At 50.1% G+C, this 23,332-nt stretch overlaps 1 protein-coding gene across 2 annotated transcripts in view; it reads left to right on the top strand.

The window, feature by feature from the left end:
* Positions 1–5,511: 5,511 nt before the first annotated feature.
* Positions 5,512–23,332, top strand: part of TULP1 (TUB like protein 1) — a 39,977-nt gene continuing 22,156 nt past the window's right edge. The window contains exons 1-2 of one of the 2 annotated variants that reach the window (XM_030561271.1): positions 5,512–5,913; positions 9,197–9,245. In XM_030561271.1, coding sequence (XP_030417131.1) covers positions 5,867–5,913; positions 9,197–9,245 — 96 coding nt within the window. In that variant the 5' untranslated portion in view covers positions 5,512–5,866. Of the gene's footprint in view, positions 5,914–7,581; positions 7,711–9,196; positions 9,246–23,332 lie in introns of those variants that run through there. The other variant, XM_030561272.1, reaches the window with a different exon arrangement.

The following is a 23,332-nucleotide window of genomic DNA, read 5'->3' on the forward strand; positions in this document are numbered from 1 at the left end:
TGGGTCGTACTTTCCTACAGAAATGCTAAGAAGGTATCCAGACGCTTTTGAATGGAGTGTTGTCCCCTTGCTGATTTGAAAGCGTGTTTCATTGTCTGCACAAATCTTTCAGCTAATCCATTGGTGGATGGATGATATGGTGCTGACATGATGTGGTGTACCCCGGTTGCCTTCATAAAATTTTGAAACTCCTGAGAGACGAACTGCGGTCCGTTGTCGCTCACAAGTTGTTCTGGCAGACCGAAACGACTAAAGAGTCCCCGTAGTTTTTGGATAGTACTCTCTGCAGTAGTGGACTGCATTATAGAGACTTCTGGCCATTTAGAATGGGCATCTACTGCCACCAAGAACATGCTTCCTTCAAGGGGGCCAGCGAAGTCAATATGAATACGTTGCCACGGGTTTTCAGGCCAGTCTCATGGGTGTAGGGGTGCCCACTGGGGTGCATTCCTCACACCCTGACACGACATACAAGCTTTTGCCTTCTCTTCAATAGCACTGTCCAATCCAGGCCACCAAAAATAGCTTCGTGCAATTTCCTTCATGCGCACTATTCCACAGTGACCGGAATGTAGCTGTTCTAACATCTGTGATCTCAGTGGTGGTGGAATGACGACACTTCTCCCCCACAACAAACAACCAGATTGGACCGATAACTCCCTCCTCCTGCACATGTAGGTAACAAGGACGGGTGAGACCGGAGAGGTTGGTCAAGATTTTTCCATGCATCACCAGGTCCATAACTTGGGACAATACTGGGTCAACACGAGTTGCCTTCTTTATCTGAGTAGCAGTGATGGGTGTATTCTCTACCTGTTCAAAGTAGAAGATTTCCTTTTGGGCACTATCTTGATGTTTGACCGGCAAAGGCAACCTTGAGAGGCCATCTCCATTGCCATACAGAGTGGATTTCCGATATTTGATTTCATATGTGTGTGCTGAAAGTAACAATGCCCAACGTTGCATATGACTAGCAGCTAATGGGGGAATGCCTTTGTAGGGTCCAAAAACTGATGTCAGAGGTCGATGGTCTGTGAGAAGAGTAAACTTCCGCCCAAACAGGTACTGATGAAACTTCCGAATTCCAAAAACAATTCCTAATGCCTCACGTTCGATTTGGGCGTAGTTAGTTTCTGCTTTGCTTAGAGTACTTGAAGCAAAAGCAATAGGTCTCTTTTCTCCCGAAGGCATAATGTGTGACACGACTGCTCCCACTCCATAAGGGGAGGCATCGCAGGCCAATTGTAGGGGTAAAGATGGATCAAAGTGCGTTAGAACTTCAGAATTTAGCAATGCATCCTTAGCTTTGTTAAATGCAACATCACAGGCTTCAGTCCACTTCCAGGCCTTGTTCTGCCCCAGGAGCTCATGAAGTGGTTTTAGCAGTGTGGCTAACTGTGAGATGAACTTTCCATAATAGTTCAGTAGTCCTAGAAACGAGCGTAGCTGGCTTACATTTCGAGGTGGGGAAGCCTCCACAATAGCTTTAACTTTTGCAGGGGCCTTATGAAGACCTGCAGAATCAATGATGTGTCCCAAATATTCAACAGAGGGCTTGAAGAATTTACACTTGTCTTTGCGAACTCGTAGGCCATACTCTTCCAGTCTTTGTAGGGTAGCCTCTAAATTCTTTAAGTGATCCTCTTCATTCCTTCCAGTGACCAAGATATCATCCAGATAGCACTGAACTCCTGACAAGCCACACAAGATCTGGTCCATAGCCCTCTGGAACAGGGCGGGAGCAGATGTTATTCCGAAGGGTAGGCGACAGTATCAATAAAGCCCCTTATGAGTCACAATAGTCAACAGCTCTTGGGACTTTTCATCGATGTGCATCTGTAAATATGCTTGACTCAGATCAATCTTACTGAACTTTTGTCCCCTAGCCAGGCCTGCGAAAAGGTCATTGATGCAGGGAAGCGGGTATTGCTCTGCACATAACACTGGGTTGACAGTGACTTTAAAATCACCGCAGATCCGGAGAGAGCCATCTTTCTTCACTATTGGAATGATAGGAGTGGCCCATGGGCTATGGGTAACTGGTGTTAGGACTCCGTTGGTGACCAGGCGCTCTAGGTCTGCTTCAACTTTTGGCCTGATGGCATATGGCACAGTTCAGGCTTTCAGATATTTTGGTGGACTGTCAGGTTTAATGTTCAATGTCACAGTGATTCCCTTCGTACTTCCCAAATCCTCTCCAAAAACAGCACCATGTTTCCTTAGTATAGGGGTTAGACTGGTTTCTTCTTTAGTCATCCGGTGCTCTTCTGCCCAGTTCAGCTGAATCTTCCCAAGCCAATACCTACCCATTAAGGCTGGGTAATTACCTCTCACCACAAACAGTGGCAATTTAGCAGCCTGTCCATTGAGCTCCACCTTAACATCAATAGTACCCAACATGGGCACAGCTTCTCCTGTATACGTCTTCGGAACAGTTTTTGTTGCCTTAAGCGGAAGATGCTGTAGCTTTTCTTTATACACAGTCTCGGAGACCAGTGAGACGGCTGCACCGGTGTCCAGTTCCACGCGTATAGGTTTGCCATCCAACAACAGGGTTACCCTGTATTCATGTGAGCCCACTGCCAAAGACAAAACATGCAGTGGCACTTCCTCTTGCGATGAGGTGTCACCTTGATCATCCTGGGTCTGCTCTAGGGTATGCAGGGTTCCTCTTTTTGTCAGCCAGACCACAGGCCTCTTTTTTTTTTTTCTTTTGTTTACAGGCACACTCAATGTGTCCCTTTTTGCCACAGTGTCGACACACCAGGTCCTTACACCAGCATTGTGATGCCTGGTGACCTGGCTTACCACAGCGGTAACATTCCTGACTCTGCACAGTTTTGTGGGTAGGTTCTTGTGACGCTTTTTGCACCCTAGGGGATGCATCGATGTACTGCGCCTCCCTTGTAGCCAGTTCCATGGAGACAGCAATATCAACAGCCTTCTGTAATGTAAGCTGAGCCTCTGTCAGTAGGCACTTCCGTATAGCTTCACTGTACAGGCCACACACTAACCTGTCACGCAGGGCATCATTTAACATCTCTTCAAATTCACAGTTTTCTGCTAGCTTTTTTAAAATTGCTACAAATTGTACAACTGTTTCATCTTCTTTTTGGTCTCTTTTGTGGAACCGATATCTTTCAGCAATTACCAGTGGTTTGGGGGAAAAATGGGACCCCAGGATTTCCACAATGTCAGTGTAAGATTTAGTCTCAGGCTTAACAGCTGCGTAGCAGGGAGTAGGTTTTAGCCCCTACAACACTTAAGAATGTTGGCACCTTCTTCTCTTCTGTAATGTCATTTGCAATAACAAAAAGCTCAAAACGCTGAGTATACACAGGCCATTGCTCTCATCAAAAGGTTCCAGCGGCCCGGTCAGAGTAGCCGTGATTTTTAGTTTCACTTTCACAGTCAGTGCAAACAAGCAGTTTTTTTGTTTGTTTGTTCTTTACCTTGACTTCTACTTACTTCCTTCTGTTACTGAAGCAGCACCGGAATCCCATCTATCGTCGCCACTTGTTACATCCTTGGGGGCAGCTGGTTTAGGAAGAAATCACTTGAGGCCAGACAGCAGACAGCTAACAAAACTACCATTTATTTACAGACACAGAGCTCGCCTAACCTGCCGAAGCTGGCTGGGCTATCCTCTAATAATCTAACTCAGTTGCCACAGGAACAAAAACCGCGACAACCAAATACACAACAATGGGTTCCCATGGTAACCGGATTTTTAGTGTCCGGTCACCAGTGTTAACCGGATCCCTGTCAGTGTGTTCCTACAGCGGGGGGCGACGCAGCAGCAGGTGGTGGTCTGAGCTCCTGCCAATCCACAGGGGGCTGCTTTGCCTTTCCTGCTGGCAGGAGCGCTCCAGCAGGGCTGCGTGAGCAAGCTCCCCCCTCACCTGGCCCCGGCTGCACCCCCTGCCTGACCAGTAGGGTCTAAGGCTTGTAGCCTTATTAGCCTATGGGTTAATCCGGCCCCGGTGGCTGGAACCCCCGTGCAGACAGACTCATTGCGACCAGGTCTTGCAAGCTCAGCTTCTGCTAGCGGAAAGTGGGGGCTGACTATGCAAAGGGCTGAGCGTGGCATAGTTAGGTAAAGGGATTAGCTACACAGAACCAGGCCCCCTGCCTGTGGGGCTTGATGCCGTAAAGCAGCCGAAGATACAGTTTGTTGTAGCCCTGATGCTCTATGTCGTGCAGTTGTGCATGCCAGCCGTACTCCACTCCCCTAGGAACAGGGGTAAGCCAATGCAGAACCAGGATCCATGGTATCATCTTCCACAGCAATTCTAGGCCACAGGACGGCATCTGTGTGCCAGGGCAGTTACATCAGGGGCCCAGCTCAGTCAGGTTGTGTTTCTCCTAAGTAGATCAAGGTTGAAATCCCTTGTCTCAAGGCTGAGCGATGTGGGGCTGGAGTGCCCAGAATAGCTTGCCCAGCTCCCTGCTCATGTTTAAGCTGAACCTGCCTGTGTCGATGGCATCAGCCCACCAAAATGGGGGGAGGAAGGGGTCACGTGGGTGGAATCATTAGCACTGATTACCCAGCAATGCTGAGGGCTTTGTCTGCATGTAGCCACGCAAGAAGGAAGCTGCAGCCACACCTCCGCTTGCACTGTGGGCATATGGGGATGGGGGCGTGGTGTTCTGTGATGCCAGAGAGGGTGAGGGGTAACTGACCCAAAGAGATCCTAGACCTGGTTTGCCTCTTGTGTGGGTTTGATGCTGATGGAACTCCACTGAATGTCAGTGGTTTATATGGTGGGAGTCGATGGGGAGGCAGACCGGACTCTCAGTCGCACCGCAGTAAACTCCGGGAAATGCAGACGCTCAGACAACGTGTTCAGAATGGGCTCTCTGGCCTTGAAATCTACGCAGCCGGCCTGTCCTGCTTTAGCTTCCCTGCTAGTGCTGCTCCAGCACGTATCCCTCATAGGCTTGTCCAGCCTGTGCCACCACTGCTGCTGTTATTGGAGCTAGCAAGATGAAGGCTAGTCTGGTACTACGCATGCTGCAGTCACGCCTCAGATCGCAGTGGAGACGAACCCACAGCGACATCTCCCCTGTGAATGGCTCGGCTTCTATAGCTGATCATATATCAGACTTCAGCTCCCTTCTCTTTCCATCCCAGGCTAGCATGCCCTGCTCCAGCTTTTGTTGAGCACAGAGAGGTGCCATTGAAACTCTGGTGTGCTATACACATGCACACTCGCACTCACTAACTGTATATGCACACACACTGTCTATGTGTCTCTCTGTGTGCATGGCACACATGCGTTTTACACTCACTCATCCGGAGTCGCAGCGGTATATTGTGTGATCCATCAAGCTCCCTTGGCCCTGTTTGAATGAATTACTGTGACAGCTGCTGCATTCTGTAGAACCTCTCCGGAGGCCTGGCTGCCTGGCCCTGAGCCCCTGAAATCCTATTACGGAGTTTCAAGATAAATAAAGTTAATCATCTCTGTGGCTGTCTGTGGCCGCCGAAGTGCTACGCAGACCTGCCTGAGCTGAAGGCTGGGTGGTGGGTACCAGAGAAAATGAATTTGATCAGCTAATCGACTCCATCGAAATAAGTGAATGTTGTGAGGCTGCCCCAGGATTCTCTGGGGCAGATTAACGGGCAAGCTGGAGCGGGGATTCCCCAGCCAGATAAGATCAAATCTGTAGATAGTCACATCTTGCATTTAAAATCCACCCCGTCTGTGTGCGCCGTTTTCAAGTCTGTGCCGGAGAAGACGAACATCTGGAGGAGGAGCAGGGAGTGCTCCAGCTTCGCATCTGCCAATAAGGTGACTTTGTGCTCCAGGTCTGCGGCCCAGCCTCTCTTCCCCGTGAGCCAGAGCCCCACCGGCAGCTTGCCATGCCCCTTCAGTCGGAGATCCTGCGTGAGGTATGGACCTCAGACAGGTGAGTGTTCAATTCCTTCTGCCTCAGGCTGCTCACACACATATTTGACATGGTCCTGGTTGTAGGGGGAAGGTGGCGGGGGAGGGGTTAGTTTTGTCTGAAGATCAGGCTCCAAGATCACAGTGGAATACTGCAGCCTGGGTTTGTAGCCTCGGCGCTTCTCTACCCCTGAGCAGTCAGGGAGCATTGCCTCGATCAAACACAGGGGTCTCCCCAGTGTAGACCCTACCCCTGACTTGGAGGAACGTTGCTCTCCAGGAAACCAGTCTCTCCATGTTCATTCAGGGCCTCATCCAAAGCTTTATGGAAGATGAGAGAGGCTTTCCCGTGGACCCCAAAGGGAGCCTACCATTTTAGGGTTCCCCCACAGTCTATTGCTGTACCTCAATCTTGTCCTGGGGAGATCCCATCCCACTTTCTCCTGTGGGAAGGGATACTCTACAGTCATCAGTCAGCAGACCTAGAGTTGGCCAGCGAGGGAAATTTCCATTCTGTGGGAAATGTCAATATTTTGGAGGGAGGGGCTAATCATTTGGAATCGGAAGAACGAGATGCAATTGGCCAGATAATGAAAATTCTAAAACATGTCCATTCAGGGCCATCAAAAAGTTTTTCAATTATGTCAAAACATGATGCTGTATGATATAGATCTAAATATCACATTACTATTCAAATTCAAATTTACGAATCTGAATGGAATGAATTGAAATGATGCTGTTGACACAAAATGTGTTTTATTGACTTTGTGCCCATTGAAATTGTCATTGAAATCAAAACAGGAAAGGTTTTGGTTTCGACTAAACTTGCCCTGTTCCTACGGGAAACCCTCCCATCGGAAAATTTCCACCAGCTGTAAGCAGGCAGAGTCTGTTGAACAAAGAGTGAAGAACAGGGATTGCTTGCGGGGGAGGGGGGGTTGCTTCGCAGGTTTCCTGCTTGGGAGGGGTCTGGCGGGGCTGGCTGCGTGGAAACACTGTGCTAAGGTATCTTTGTCATCAGGCTCACCTACCAGATAGGCTGGCTGTATTTGGGAGAACAGAGCTATTACCTGAGTCCCTACGCAGCCGAGCGTATACTCAGTCACTGGCATGCTCTGGATGTGTGCTTTGCTGCTGCCTTAGCCAGCATATTCATTGGACTCCTATATGTCCCCCAGGAAACGCTGCAGCAGAATACTGGGCATTTCAGATGGCTGCTCTGATGGACTGCAGACATCTGAGTTAGACGAGAGGCCTGCAGAATTTTCTTGGGCCAGCTGATGGCTTCTTAGACTGTTCCAAAAAGAGCAGCAATCTGTAAGACTGCAAACAGATGCTTGCTCCAAAACCCAGGAGAGAGTGAAGCTAGTAATCTGACATTCACCATCTCCACTAGCAGCAATGGGCCAGACAGGACCAAGGGTTGGCTACCGCCTGCCATGTCAGAGACCCGAACATCTGTTCCTGGGCTGGCGATGACCGAGATATTTTTCAGGGATCAGCAATACCCCCTCTGGCATTGCCAGGCTCCGAAAGGGGTTCTGGCCATCCTTGGCTGGAAGGATCATCACAATTCAAAAAGTATGTTGGCAGATTTGGCGGGGGGGAAGGGGGACTACAAGAATTACTGAGCTCTGGAAAACCTGCCTCTGCAGCGAGACTAAAGCAGCTCAATCCATTTAGTTTGCCAAAGGGGTAGGTTCAGAGGTAACCTGATCACTGTCTGTACGTACCTAACGGGAGAGAAGCTTTCTGAATCTCGCAGACAACGATCCAATGGCCGGAAGTTGGAGCTACATAAATTCAGAGTAGAAATGAGGTGAAATTTATATCTATGTATTGATTATTTTACCAGTGAGGTGATTAACCCCTAGAATATCTTACTTGGGGATGGGACAGGGTGTTTAAATCCAGGCTGGGTGTCTCTTTCTAAAAGATCTGCTCTGGCTCAGCCAGCACTCGTGGGCTTGATGCACGAATCAGTCACTCGGTGAAATCCTCTGGCCTGGGTTAGGCAGGATGTCAGGCTGGTTGATCTCTTCTGGTCTGAAAATGCACAAAACCCATACCGGCAGGGGTTCCTCTGCCTGACCACTGGGCCACAAGCCTACCAAAGGATCCCTCTCCCCAACAGCCACTGGGGGGTGTGTGTGTGTGTGTGTGTGTGTGTGTGTGTGTGTGTGTGTGTAATTAGTATTTAACAACAAACATTGCTAGCTACACTGACAGGCTGCAGTGCCATCTGCTGGAATGAGAGGGTCACCTCTCCAGAGGACAGTGGCAATTTCTGTTCAGAGATGTTTTACCAATGGTGCCATGACAGCCTGAGCACTGCTGGTCTATCCCATCTGCCATCACTCACCCCACTCCGCATCTCCAGCTCTGAGCAGCATTAGGACTTTCTGGGCTAAACTAGAAGCAGAATCTCCTTCCCTCCCTCCCTCCCTCCCCCTGAGAGCCTTAACAGCTCGTGCAGCTTTTCTGGGTGTCCCAGAACTACCTTGTTGCGCAGCTGGATTTGCTAGAGGTCTGTTTGCTGGTTCTTCTATTGTAAACACTCCCAAATTCTCTGTTCCTGTGACAAACAGCCACAAGTGCTGGGAGCAGCCAGAAGAACAGGCAAGAATGGGAATGGGAACTGAAACCAGTGGGAAATAAAGGGGATAGGAAACAGCAAGTGGCAACTTAGAAGGGCACACAGGGCACCTCTGTGGATTGTCCACCTCTCGCTCAGAGATCCTGGGTTAGGGACCTGTAATACGCCAGTCTACAGAATGCCCACTTGGTACAGAGGTATGTTCTCTCTAGCCCCAGAAGAAAGAAGTGGGCAGGGAGCATATGGAGGAGTGGGAGTAGGCAGTGGATTCTCTCTCTCAGCTGGGATTGATGTAAACCCAAGGGTCAATGTTTGTTTGTTTCCCTCTCCACGATTTTCTAATGGGACTGGTGACTTTGGCTGCTTCCACGGTTGGGAGCCCAGCTTGGGGCATGCTGTGTGAGACAGCACTGCGCATCCATCCTTTGACAATCAAGCCCTTTTAAGCAGCGCTTAATTTGTAATGAAAGGCGTGACAGGGCTCAAGCAATTTTTTTACATCCATAAGTGATGCAGCAGGCCCAGAGGTGCCGGGGCTCAGAACTGCCAGGCCCAGAGGTGCCGGGGCTCGGAAATGCCAGGCCCTGGCACAAATTAAGCATGGCCTTTAAGGCCACTCCACGTGGGCCCTTGAAAACAGAACCATGCGAAGTCACCGTCGCTTTTGGAAACACAGGCCCTCATCTCATTGCACTTTTTCCCCTCACAGCGTGAATGAGGAACCCGGGAGCCCCCAGAAGCAGAAACTTAACAAGCAGGTAAGAAAATCTTCCCACACTTCTTCTGCCTAATGCTAAGCCCCTATACGTCTGCCTACCTTCGGTTTTCCTCTGGCTCCCATCATGGCAATATCTCACACAGTTTCTGAGAGTAGCTGATGAGAATGCAGGAGATGCAGACTTGCCGTCTGCTTCGGGTACCGATCTGTGTTTGTGTTCCTGGACTGAACCTGCTGGCAGGGCTGGGAAGATAATTGTGACTGTGACGGTGTTTCACAGAGATGGGGGTATGGGTTGTGAGCCCAGAACGGAGGGACTCTCCAGTTTCTTGTGCTCAAAGCAGTTGTGTTTGTGTATGAGGCTCTTAGAACTAACGGTGAGTTTTGGGAATGACACGCTGCCCTCTCTGGAGTTTGTACTGGTGGGTCTACCCAAACACACCCATGCGAGTGTGACCCCAGCTGGTTCCCCTACACCACCCACAGCCAAGACTTTGGCTAAATTCTGGTCCAGCTCTGAACTTGGGGCCTGAGCAGGCCCGTGTGAACGGAGGTTCAAATGATTCCAGTGGAACCAGGCATGTACAGGACCTCATTCTTTGTTTTGTTTTGTTGCTCTTTCCTTCCAACAAGAGCCCCAAATGGATCATTCAGAGCCCTCTTTAATGCTTTGCAGATTTCATTGCCCTCCACACCAAAGCAAGACAGCTGATTACTGAGGTTATTTTAGAGAAGCTGAAAAAAGATGGTTTAGATATGGCTGATTGGTGGGGCCAAAGCTATGGCAGAGCTCACGTGGCTTCAGCTTACAATGGTGTTCAAAATCAAATTCAGCAGGGAAATCAGTCCGCATCTTTCATCTCGCATGCTGCCCGCTCACTGCGGGCACTCTAATCAGAGCGTCTGCGTCGGTGGCATCAGGATTGGCTCCCGTAGCTGCGGCGCGTAGCCTGGGGCAAGTCAATTCCTTGCTCCACGCTTATCTCAAGGTCTGGGCTGAGCTATACATGACTCCTCAATGGGTGGAACGCTTTCTGATCCGTGGCAGCAGCAGCTGGCAGCCCCATTCTGACGCTTACGGGTCTGTCAGTGTTTCTGTGACAACATGTTCCTCTGTCCAGTGGTTCGTAACAGTTGGTTTACAGCTAAAACTTGGCCTGGAAGGTCTTATTCCGATGAAGGTAATTGTGTTCTGCCTACCCAAATCTCCTCTTCTGTTTGAACTGTATGCCATGGTCGACAGAGCAAAAACGGACAGGGAGCTGCTTTTCTCATTAGGATCTGACAGTGATCTTCTAATTTTCATCCAGATGGAGCTTGAAGAGTTTCTGTCATCAAAATCTTTTAAAACCAGTGTATTGCATATGTATAAACTCTCTGGAATGAAAACTCAGAGCAAAGGCCTTACCTTCTCAGTAGACTGGATAATATCATCCTCACCACTAGCGCTACGGAACTTGTTGGAGCACAAATTACTTTGCACATCCTGCAAGGGCGATCACCTCTGGGGTGCAACACATCTGCTGTTTAACAGCACACGGCAACAACACATGGCAGTTTGGGGAAGGAGAAACCGGTAGCCCGTTGAAGCTGCAGGAGAGTGTAGGGAGGCAGATGCAATCTGGCCAGGGCAGTGGAGGTCACACCCCTTCTCTTGCAAAATGTCCCAGGAGATGGTAAATTATCACAATATGGCGCTATTTCATTGAAGTGACTGAGACCTACTCTGTTTCCTTTTTCGTTTCGGTATCAATTTATAATTAGCCCCAGCCCACGCAGCAGCCCAGAATGAAACCACTGGAGCGCAGGTTGTAGGTGGAGACGTGAAAGGTGATTTGATTTAATGGCAAATACACCAGCAATCCAGCAAGAGGCTGCAGCCGGTGTTACTTACATCACCTTGCACCAGGCTGCGGGCTCTACATCAGCACCTACTTCCCAAATGTTTTATTATCTAGCTAATTGCCAAGCCATGTGGTCTCTATCTGATGAATCTTCATTATTTATAGCCCTGGCTCAATGGGATTAGATGTGGTACACCTAATCCATTTACTTCCTCTGTGCTCTGGCTCTGGGTGACCTCAGTCCCAGAGGAACTGGTTCTCACAAGCTATTTCTGGACACCTTCGAGTCACTGAAATCTCTTTACCTGCTACCACTCTTCCATAGGACCCTAATCGTCTTTAGCACAGGCTCCTCCTGTCACTCCCTGGCTGCGAAGCAAGACGCCTCCTTCACAGTCTCCACTGAAGATGAACGTCGGAGCACCATGATTATGCCGGGCCAGGGGGAATGGCCTCCCACGCTCACCTGAAACACCCACATGGTGGCCGTGTTTGTTACAATACATGGAACACACTTGAGAAAGCATCCTGGTCTAGTGAGTGGCTGAAACGTCCTTCCCAGGGAAGTTATCCCTTCTCTGCAGGTGTTGTGTAAGTGAAAGAGCTTTGTAGAGGAGAGGACTCACACCTGCGGTGCCTCCTTCTGCTAACTCCTGGGAATTAGCTCATTCCAGCCTCCGGAGAGCCCTCTGCAGGCCAGTGATCCGCCTGTTCTCTGGTCCCCGTGTCCCTCCCAGGACCCTGGTTCCCTTTTAGCTGCGGATGCTGCCCACTGGCAGTAACCCCTCCAATCTGGGTCTCCCCTCCCTGGGGAACCCCCAACCCACTACCCCCACTTTGCCTCAGTTTTGGCTACAGCCCTGTCATAAACAGATAGCTAAGGGTTAATGTCTCTTACACCTGGAAAGAAGTACCTGAAACACCTGACCAGAGGACCAATCAGGAAACCAGACTTTTTCAAATCTGGGTGGAGGGAAGTTTGTGTGTGAGTCCTTTGTTCTTGGGTCTTCTGTCTGACTCTCTCTCGGCTATGAGAGGATTTCTGTTTCCTGCTTTCTAATCTTCTGTTTCCAAGTTGTGAGTACAGAGATCATAATACAATAGGGGTTATTGTTTTTTTCTTTTGTATTTACATGGTATAGTTGCTGGAGTGCTTTGAATTGTATTCTTTTTGAATAAGGCTGTTTATTCATATTTCTTTTAAGCAATTGACCCTGTATTTGTCACCTTAATACAGAGAGACCAATTTTTATGTATTTGTCTTTCTTTTTACATAAAGCTTTCTTTTTAAGACCTGTTGGAGTTTTTCTTTAGTGGGGAACTCCAGGGAATTGAGTCTGTGCTCGTCAGGGAAGTGGTGGGAGAAAGAAGTCAGGGGGAAATCTGTGTGTGTTAGATTTACTAGCCTGACTTTGCATTCCCTCTGGGTGAGGGGGGAAGAGAGATTAGCTCTCGGTACTTTTGTTTTCCAAGGCTGGGAACGGGGAGGGTGGAATCCCTCTGTTTAGATTCACGGAGCTTGCTTCTGTGTGTCTCTCCAGGAACACCTGGAGGGGGGGGAAGGGAAAAGGTTTATTCCCCTTTGTTATAAGACTCAAGGAATTTGGGTCTTGGGGTCCCCAGGGAAGGTTGTTGGGGGGACCAGAGTGCCCCAAAACACTCTAATTTTTTGGGTGGTGGCAGCTTTACCAGGTCCAAGCTGGTAACTAAGCTTGGAGGTTTTCATGCTAACCCCCATATTTTGGACGCTAAGGTCCAAATCTAGGACTAGGTTATGATAAGCCCAGTCTCCATCTAGCCCCCGTTCACTGGGGCAGACTGCAGTATCAGCCAGTCATCACTGGCAAGGAGGGTTTAGACCTGCTGCCTTGACCTACCTCTGGCCTGCCCTCTGCAACCCCTAGTACCTGTTGGCCCAATGCTAGGCTGCAGCCTGGAGCTTTCCAGGCTGGAGCTCCCCAGCTCCTCAACCTTTCCCCAGCCCTGCTCCACTCAGGTACTCTGCTCAGGTCCCCGTAGCCAAGCCCATCTCCCTCTATAGCCAGAGAGAGACTCCCCTGGGCCTCTGGCTCACAGCCTTTTATAGGGACCAGCTGGGTCTGATTGGGGCCTGGCCACAGCTGAGCCTACCTTCCCTAATCAGCCCAGGCTTTCCTTCCTAGCATCAGCCACTCAGCCCACTGCTGGCCTGGGATCTCAGCCGCCAGTCCGCTCAGCCCACTGCCCATCTGAGGTTCCATCTGCCAGTCCCTGTAAATGTAAAATGTATTACTGGCATGTGAAACCTTAAATTACAGCAAATAAATGAAGACATGGCACACCACTTCTGAAAGGTTTGCTGACCCCTGGAATAGTTGTATGGATAATGAGGTTATTTAGATTTAGAATAGTTTTGGAATGGCCATCAACCCTCCTGCTTCAGGGCCCAGGCCAACCTCTCACAACTGGGGGTCAAGAGGAAACTTCCCCTAAGGGCAGGTTATCCCATAACTGCTCACTTGAGAGTTTCTTGCTCCTTTCTCTGATGCAGCTGGTGCTGGCCAGTGTTGGAGGCAGGATCCTGAGCTAGGTGGTCTGATCAAGTCAGGGTAGTTCCTATATTCCTAAGGGCCCACATCTTCAACCAGAAGAAGATAGAAGCCCACCTGCTCTGAGACCTGGGTGACATGAGATTAGATATCTGGAGAGGCTCCTTCTCTGAGAAGAAAGCTCGCTGAACTGTCAACTAACCTGCAATAATCTGAAAAAAACCTGAAGAAGAGCTCTCTATAAGCTTGAAAGCTTGTCTCTCTCACCAACAGAAGTTGGTCCAATCGAAGATATCACCATAACCACCTTGTCTCTCTCATGTCCTGTTGGAACCAACACGGCTACAACAACACTGCACACAACAAATCTGCAAAGAATTGTAGAAGCTGAGAATTTAAGGCAAGAATGGAGAATTACCTCAAAGCTCCCAACATCTCTGGCTACATGGGTGGAGAGGTGGGGCTGTCCTTCTGTGAAATGGAGGCTCAGTTAGGTTGATGGGCCTGTCAAGGTATAATTCCCCACTCTGAACCTTAGCGTCCAAAAGATGGGGTACCAGCATGAATTCCTCTAAGCTCAGTTACCAGCTTAGTACTTGTAGCGCTGCCACCAACCAGGAATTCCAGTGCCTGGTACACTCTGGTCCCCCCAAAACCTTGCCCGGGGACCCCCAAGACCCAGACCCTCTGGATCTTAACATAAGGAAGGTAAACCCTTTCCCTCACTGTTCCTCTCCCAGGCTTCCCCTCCCTGGGTTACCCTGGAAGATCACTGTGATTCAAACTCCTCTAATCTTTAAACAGAGAGGAAAATCCACCTTCCCCCCTCCTTCTCTCTCCCCCTCCCAGACTCTCCCTGAGAGAGAGAAAGTAATCCTAACATAAGAGAGAAAATTAACCTTTCTCTCCCCCTTCCCTCCTTTTTCCCCACCAATTCCCTGGTGAATCCAGACCCAGTCCCCTGGGGTCTCACCAGAATAAAAAAACAATCAGGTTCTTAAACAAGAAAAGCTTTTAATTAAAGAAAGGAAAAACAGTAAAAATTATCTTTGTAAATTTAAAATGGAATAGGTACAGGGTCTTTCAGCTATAGACACTGGGAATACCCTCCCAGCCTAAGTATACAAGTACAAATTAAAATCCTTCCAGCAAAATACAAATTTGAACTCCTTCCAGCCAAATACACATTTTCAAATAAAGAAAACAACCATAAGCCTAACTCGCTTTATCTACCTAGTACTCACTATTCTGAACTTATAAGAGCTTGTATCGGAGAGATTGGAGAGAAACCTGGTTGCACGTCTGGTCCCTCTGAGCCCCCAGAGTGAACAACAACCAAAAAATATCAGCACACACAAAAACTTCCCTCCCTCAAGATTTGAAAGTATCCTGTCCCCTGACTGATCCTCTGGTCAGGTGACAGCCTGGCTCTCACTAATCTTGTTAACCCTTTACAGGCAAAAGAGATATGAAGTACTTCTGTTCTATTAACTCTTAACTATCCGTTTATGACAGGGCCAAAAGGGTTTTCCATCCAAAATTTGTTTCTATGGTTTTTAAAATGTTGTGCCCTTGATAGAGGTAACACAAATGTAGATACTGTCAGTACAAACCCCTAGCTTAGTTGCAGGGAGTAGAAAAGCACATGAGCCAGCATTTCTGGGTTCTGTTCTTGAATCTGCCATGTGCTGAAAGAACATAAGAACGGCCATACTGGGTCAGACCAAAGGTTCATCTAGCCCAGTATCCTGTCTTCCCACAGTGGCTAATGCAGGTGCCCCAGGGGGAATGAACAGAACAGGTAATCATCAAGTGATCCATCCCCGTCATCCATTCCCAGCTTCTGGCAAAGAGAGGCTGGGACACCATTCCTGCCCATCCTCCCTGAATCTATCTAGTTCTTTTTTTAACCCTGTTATAGTCTTGGCCTTCACAACATTCTCTGGCAAGGAATTCCACAGGTTGACTATGCATTGTGTGAAGAAATACTTCCTTTTATTTGTTTTAAACCTGCTGCCTATTAATTTTATTTGCTGACCCTTAGTTCTTGTGTTATGAGAGAGAGTAAATAACACGTCCTTATTTACTTTCTCCACACCAGTTACAATTTTATAGACCTCTATAATCTCTCTCCATAGCCATCTCTTTTCCAAGCTGAAAAGTCCCAGTCTTATTAATCTCTCCTCATATGGAAGCCGTTCCATACCCCTAAACACTTTTGTTGCCCTTTTCTGAACCTTTTCCAATTCCAATGTATTTTTTATTGAGATGGGGCGACCACATCTGAGGCTGATTAAATCTTCATTTAATCACATTTGTGAAGTAATGCCTGTGTTAGAAGGCATTTATAAAGAGTTCAAAGATCCTCAGAGTGAGCAAGACAGAAGGGCAGAAAGCTATTAGTGCTGTAATAACCAGATGAGCAAAGAAACAATAGGCCTGTGATTTAGAAGAAAGCCAGAATATTCCTTTCTCCAAAGAGTCCTCCCCTGGCAATCAAACCCTGTTGGTTCCCAAAAACTAAATTTGTGGCATTGGAGGGGAGCACATACACACACAGTCCGTGCTTCACACACCAGTATTATTTTGCTAGCAGGTGCAGTGCAAAGGCAGGAACTGGCCTGGTTTTGGGACAACATTGGTTTGGTTGTGTTCTGGGAACGCACCCAGATACTACTGTGATGGACGCAATACAGACTCTGACATGAGTAAGTGTCTCTCAACCGCCCCTCCCTGCTCTGTCATTGTGTTGTTTAGTTAGAGACAGGCCTGAGCTTTTACATTTCGAGTCAGGCTTCCTCAGGAGCTGGGCGAGGTTTGGAGCTGAGTTTAGGCTCACACCCATTTCTATGCCGTCCTCTCTCGGCGAGGGAGATAGTCCTAGCTAGCGACTGGACACAAGGCAGGGTCTACCCTCAAAAACTTTCAGCTGCTCGGCTGAGAGTTTCAGTGCTGACACAGGGACTTAGACACACACTCCCGTTCATTTCAATGGTACATAAGAACGGCCATACTGGGTCAGACCAAAGGTCCATCTAGCCCAGTATCCTGTCTTCTGACAGTGGCCAATGCAAGGTGCCCCGGAGGCAGTTAACCTAACAGGTAATGATCAAGTGATCTCTCTCCTGCCATCCATCTCCATCCTCTGACAGACAGAGGCTAGGGACACCATTCCTTACCCATCCTGGCTAATAGCCATTAATGGACTTAACTTCCTTGAATTTGGCTAAACCCCCTGGTCCCGTTCGCCTTTATTTTAAAGCAAAGGTATTGCCAGCCCTGCAGACTGAAACCCTCCCTTTATCCCCAGAGTATGTACAGCATAGGTCCCAGAGTTGTGAACTTCTACCACCAAGGTGCCTGTGTGCGCCTGGAGGGACTGCAGAGGGGAGCATTATCTCGAGGAACCAGGACCAGCTAGTGTGTATTGAGCTGAGGACACCTGCCCACTAGGAACTGCTGTGAGAGCTCCAATTCCTTTCACAAACCTGTTTCCTTATCACTCCCACTCCTCTCTGTGCCTTTAATGACGGCCCCCCCCCACCTCTCCCCCCCCCCACCCGCCTCTGTTGTTCTTGTCTCTGCTCAGAGAAGGGATTGGCTATTCATATGGATATCAAGAATACGTAGCGTTACAGCTTATCCCACTCTACTTGGCACTGGTGAGGCCTCAGCTGGAGTCCTGGGTCTGGTTCTGGGTGCCGCACTTCAGGGAAGATGTGGACAAATTGGAGAGAGTCCAAAGGAGAGTGACAAAACGGACAAAAGGTTTAGAAAACCTGACATGTGAGGAAAGCTTAAAAAGTAGGCACGTTTAGTCTTGAGAAAAGAAGACTTGGGGATGAACAGACCCGGTAACAGTCTTCAAATATGCAAAGGACTGTTATAAATAGGATGGGTAACAATTGTTCTTCACATCCACCGAAGGTAGAACAAGAAGTAAAAGGCTTAATCTGCAGCAAGGGAGATTAGCTATTGGGAAAAGCTTGCTAACTGGCAGGTTAGTTTAAGCTCTGGAATAGGCTTCCAAGGGAAGGTGTGGAATCCCCATCATTAGACGTTTCTAAGAACAGGTTGGACAAACCCCTGTCAGGGCTGGTCTAGGTTTACTTGGTCCCACCTCAGTGCAGTGGGCTGGACTAGGTCTCTCGAGGTCCCTTCCAGCTCTGCATTTCAATGATTCTGGAAGGGATATTCAACTTCATGCTTCAGAGGTGCCAACCTCTTAGAGACCAGGATGAGACCAATGCTGGGGGCATGTTATCCCACCTCTGCGTCCAGCAGGGTTCTTACATCTTCTGCCAAACAGCCAGTTCCGACCATTGCCGGAGACACAATACTGAACTAGACAGACCTCTGGTCTGCCGAGCCTGGCAGTTCTGAAGCTGAGTAGAGATATGTTTCACCTTTAGCCAGGTCCCATCCGTTGGCTTAATTCTTCATTCTTTCCCCATAAGAACAAATGGCCATACTGGGTCAGACCAAAGATCCATCTAGCCCAGTATCCTGTCTACCAACAGTGGCCAATGCCAGGTGCCCCAAAGGGAACGAACAGAATATGGAATCATCAAGTGATCCATCCCCTGTCGCTCATTCCCAGCTTCTGGGAAACAGAGACTAAGGACATCATTCCTGCCCAACCTGGCTAATAGCCATGGGTGGATCTATCCTCCATGAACTTATCTAGTTCTTTTTTGAACCCTGTTATAGTCTTGGCCTTCACCACATCACAAATAGTTTGGTCCATCCTACGAAGGCATATCCCACGTCCTCCTGCCCCTGGCTCTGACCCCATTACCATCACTTTTACACTGAGGTAACTCCCTTGGCTCCCAGGAATCTCTCCTGATTTACATCAGTGTGTGTGGGGAGGCTGCAGTGCTCCCATTCATATTTACTCTGTGCATTTTGACAGCTAGTGACACTGTGTGATCACTAAACCCCAAAGACTGACCTGCATTAACTCTCCAGAAGGTCAAGTCATCAGCACTCTGGGCTCTTTGCCAGCAGCCCCTCGTCACTCTCCTCTGACCTCTGTATCATATTGGCTCTGGGCAGGGGTTTGACATGTAATTAGATTCATATTGTGTTGGGGAGATCGCTCCAATGTGCTGGTTCTGGGGCTGGAGGCAATTATTCCTACTGCCAATTGGCCTGCTCCTGTAGCCGATGGATGCTGCTTTCTCAGGAATTCCATTCTCCAGCAGAAAAGGTTTTGAGGAAACTCAACCTGAAGACTTTGGAAGAAGTATAATCCACACCGCCCTCTACGCACAAAAAAGACTCGCGGGCAAAGTGCAAAGTTCAGCGGGAGGATGGCAGCTTGGGAATTTTGCTTCAAAAAACGATGTTGGTGGGAGAAACTTTCAGAAGAATGTGGCCCAATCTGATTTTTCTTTTGTTCTTTGAAGCTGTTTCCCTGAGGCACAAGGAATTCTTGGAAGGATATTTTTGGATTGTTTAAAAAACAACCACCACCCATCCACCACCACAATAGAACTGCAGCTGGAGCAGGTTGAATGAGACAATGAAAGAGCACAGAGGTGGATGGTTTCTGCCAGTCCAAATCATGGCAGTTTGGTAATGAACCAGAAAGTTCTTCCTTGAGTGATTGCTCATGTGTATTCCACAGTAGCTGTACGTGCTTGCCACGTGCACCAGTGCCGGAAGTTTTTCCCTTAGCAGTACCTATACGGGGGGCGGGGGAGCACCGCTGGGACCCCTGGAGTGGCGCCTGTATATCGCACTACAAGCGGAGCCGTGCACTTCCCGCCACCCTCAGTTCCTTCTTAACGCCGGTGAAGGTAGTTGGAACTTCGTGCTCCAGCCTTGCTGCAGCTTCTCTAGTTAGCCTTAGAAGTACAGTTCTTCCAATAGTTAAATAGTTTTCTCCAGTTAGTTGTCTGGGTTCGGGGCATGCCCCATGCCCCAGGCTTCAAGTCCTGTGACTCCTGTCGCAGTTCTATGCCAAGAAGCGACCCGCACACTCAGTGTCTCCGTTGCTTGGGCGAGACCCATGTAAGTGAGCGCTGTAGGATCTGCAGATCATTCAAGCCCCTGACTAAGAAGGAGAGGGACATTAGGCTTCGCGCTCTCCTAATGGAATCAGCAGTGGCCCCGGCACTGGCACGCTGAACAGACTCTGTGCTCGGCACCGCGTCTTCAGTACAGAGTGAAGTCCCCTCCACTAGCCAGCACCGCTCCCCCTCCAAGAAGCAGGGGAAGACTTAGCGGTGCCGAGAGAAAGATAGAGGTGAGGCCGGACCCGAGCTGGGCAGCCCACGATCCCTCTCAGGACCCAGACATCTGACTCACATTGAGTGGAGCAGCCCGGTCCCGTTTGCACGTGCCTCCCCTGCAGAGAGGATGCTGTTGACTCCGGAGGCTGCACAGGCTGTGCGTGACATTTTAACCCTCCTAGTACCTGGGGCGCCACCTGAGGTGGGCCCCCAGTCTTGAGGGAAAACGCCACTGGGAGCACAACAGGCCTCCCCGATGCAGCACAGTCCCCGCTCTAACAACAGCCGCCTTGCTAGATGTGGTCTTCCCACAGCTCGCGCCAGCCCTCTACCCCTCTCAGGCTGATCAACTCACCACCGCGAAGAAGCCTCAGAGCTCCTCCACGCCCTGTGACCAAGGACGCAGGCACCTGGATAAGCAGTGCCAATGCTCCTCCTCGTGCCGCAGCTGCCGAAACTGATCCCGACACCAACAACATAGATGCTCCGATTCGAGTTCCTGATCCGCCAGATATCACTCTCGGAACTCCTCTTGAGATTCACTGGCACTGAAGCATCGTAGCTCCAGCCACCAGGCTGAGTACAGGAGCAGCACCTTGGATGGGTACTGATCCTCGTCCTCGAGGTCCCAATCACACGGATGGCACCATCGCGGACACCGTTGCTCTTGCCACTCATACAGTACCGTGCGGTCGACGGCAACTTCCGCATCAGCACCCAGTCGCCCGTCTCCAAGTCAGACAGCTCAGCGAGAACAAACGGCGCCGCCTGGAACCCAAGTTGGGCAATGGCACGGAACACCATGGCAAGGTGATCCCGCGTGGTGGCCGGAGCGTCTCAGGCTCCATCAGCCTTCCGTCCTCGACAGAGGGAAAAATCAATGGGTCCCGAGCCGACGGCACTGTGCCCGGCCTCTGACCTGGGGATCAACCCACCGGTACCGCCCAACACCCTAGGCTCTGTGCCAGTCCCCTCGCTGGCACCGGAGGACACCATAGCAGCACCGCCACCCATCCCACAGGAGAACTTCAAGGCTCACCAAGAGCACCTCAAGTGGGTGGTGTCCAAACTCCAGCTCCAGGCTGAGGAGATGGAGGAGCCATCTGACTCTCTCTTTAATGTACTGTCATCCTTGGCACCGAGCCGGGTGGCCCTACCTCTTCACCAAAGGGTAGGCAACATCTCGACTACACTGTGGCAAACCCCAGCTTCTTTGGCCCCCATCTCCAGGAAAGCGGAGAGGAAATACTTCATGCCAGCTAAGGGCCACGAATACCTGTACTTCCACCCAGCACCTAACTCCCTAGTGGTAGAGTCAGTGAACCACTGGGAACATCATGGTCAGCCCGCACCCACCCCCAAGGACAAAGATGCCAGGAGACTGGACACTTTTGGCAGGAAGATTTATTCCTCTGCAAGTTTCCAGCTTAGGGTAGCCAACCATTTCTGAGTCGATATGACTTCAGTTTATGGGGGTCCCTACCAAAGTTTGAACCTCTCCTCCTGGAGCGGGACAAAAAGGAGTTCAGGGCTCTGGTAGAGGAAGGCACGTCAGCAGCTAAAGCAGCCCTCCAGGCAGCATTGGATGCGGTAGACACGACAGCCCGTTCGAAGGCCTCCGCCATATCTATGCGCAGGGCGTCGTGGCTTCTCCTGTCCGGACTGTCTGTGGAGTCCCAGTCCTTGATGCAGGACCTTCCCTTCAGCAGGAAAGCATTGTTTGTGGACCAAACTGATGTCCACCTTCATGGGATGAAAGACTCCCACACCACCCTGCAAACCTTGGGCCTGTATGTCCCTCTGGCAAAGGACAAACCTAGGCCTTAAACTTCGGCTCCTCCTACTAGGAGCAGATACAAACCCCTGCCTAAGAGACCGAGGGAACAGACACGCTGGTCCCAGCATCAGTCCCGTTCAGCCTGGCTCCTTGAAGGAAAAAGGCAGGGAAAGAGGTGGTTTTGACTTTTTGCGGGGGGCCACCGGGCCTGTTGCCAGGGAAGCCCCCCAGTTAATAAAGTTTGTGTTCTGCAACCGTTTATCTGCCTTCCAAGTGGAGTGGTCCCATATAACGTCAGACCTCTCCTCAACACTGTTCTCAAGGGCTACATGTTGCAGTTCACCTCGCTGCCCGCCCCCCCCCACCTCCCACGCTGGGTGAGCCTCAGGGATCCAGAACATGCCCGCCTCCTAGACCAGAAAATGGCGCGCCTCCTCCGCCTGGGGGCGGTGGAAAGGTACCAGTAGAATTCCAGGGTAAGGGCTTCTACTCCTGGTATTTCCTGATCCTGAAGGCAAAAGAGGGGCTCAGGCCCATCCTAGACCTATGGGATCTCAACAATGTTATGGTCCGCTACAGGTTCCATATGGTATCCCTGGCCTCTGTCATCCCCTCCTTGGACCCAGGGGATTGGTTTGCAGCCCTGGACCTCCAGGATGTGTACTTCCATACCAATATTATCGAGAGGCACAGGTGTTTCCTCCGATTCCTGGGCGGGGGGACCATTACTAGTTCACAGTCCTTCCATTTGGCCTTTCCACGGCCCCCAGTGTTTTCACCAAATGCATGGCGGTGGTAGCAGCGTACCTCCAGAGGAAAGGGGTACAAATTTTCCCTTACCTGGACAATTGGCTCCTGAAGGGCAACTCTCAGTCCCAGGTACAAGCCCAGGTGGGATGACTTCTGTCCATGTGGGCAGATCTCAGCCTAGTGCTGAACGAGGCCAAGTCTACGTTAGTTCTGGTTCAACGCATACAATTCATAGGGACTCTACTGGACTCATTAGAGGCGACAGCCTCTCTTTCCTAGGACAGATTCGAGACCCTCAAAGGTCTCATCGCCTCAGTCACGGCATTCCCTGTGATGACGGTGAGGGTGTGCCTTCAGATCCTCAGTCACATGGCAGCATGCACGTCCATGGCCCGCTATGCCAGGCTCAGAATGAGGCCCTGTGACGAACTAGGAATGTTCTTAATGTTTTCTCTAAATACTGTGTTGGTGCCTCAGTGTCCCCTAGGCAGTTCTTAAGTATCTGGCAGAGCAAAGGGCCAGTGCACCTAAATACCTGGCACTCTGTCTCCTAGCAACTGATGGCCTGGGCCCCTCCTCTGCAAAGGTGCCAGCTGAAGGTCTTGGAGACAAAGGGATCAGGTGACCTCCTGGCCCGGGAAAGGAGCTGAGCAGAGAGGAGGGGCTGGGAGGGGTGGTTAGTCTGGAGCTGGCTGGGGTCGAGGAGTGAAGTGCAGACGTGGGGGGTCTGGCTCACTGCCCCCCAAAATGGACCCGGCTGAGGGGTCTGGTTCGCTGTATCTACAAGCTCTGTTTTAGACCCTGTTCCTGTCATCGAATAAACCTCTGTGTTACTGGCTGGCTGAGAGTCACGTCTGACTGCGAAGTGGGGGTGCAGGACCCTGTGGCTTCCCCAGGACCCCTTTGGGGCGGGCTCGCTGTGGGAAGCGCACGGAGGGGCAGAGGATGCTGAATGCTCCAAGGAGAGACCCAGGAGGTGAAGCTGTGTG

Source organism: Gopherus evgoodei, chromosome 4 (assembly GCF_007399415.2).
Source record: "Gopherus evgoodei ecotype Sinaloan lineage chromosome 4, rGopEvg1_v1.p, whole genome shotgun sequence".
Taxonomy (NCBI): domain Eukaryota; kingdom Metazoa; phylum Chordata; order Testudines; family Testudinidae; genus Gopherus; species Gopherus evgoodei.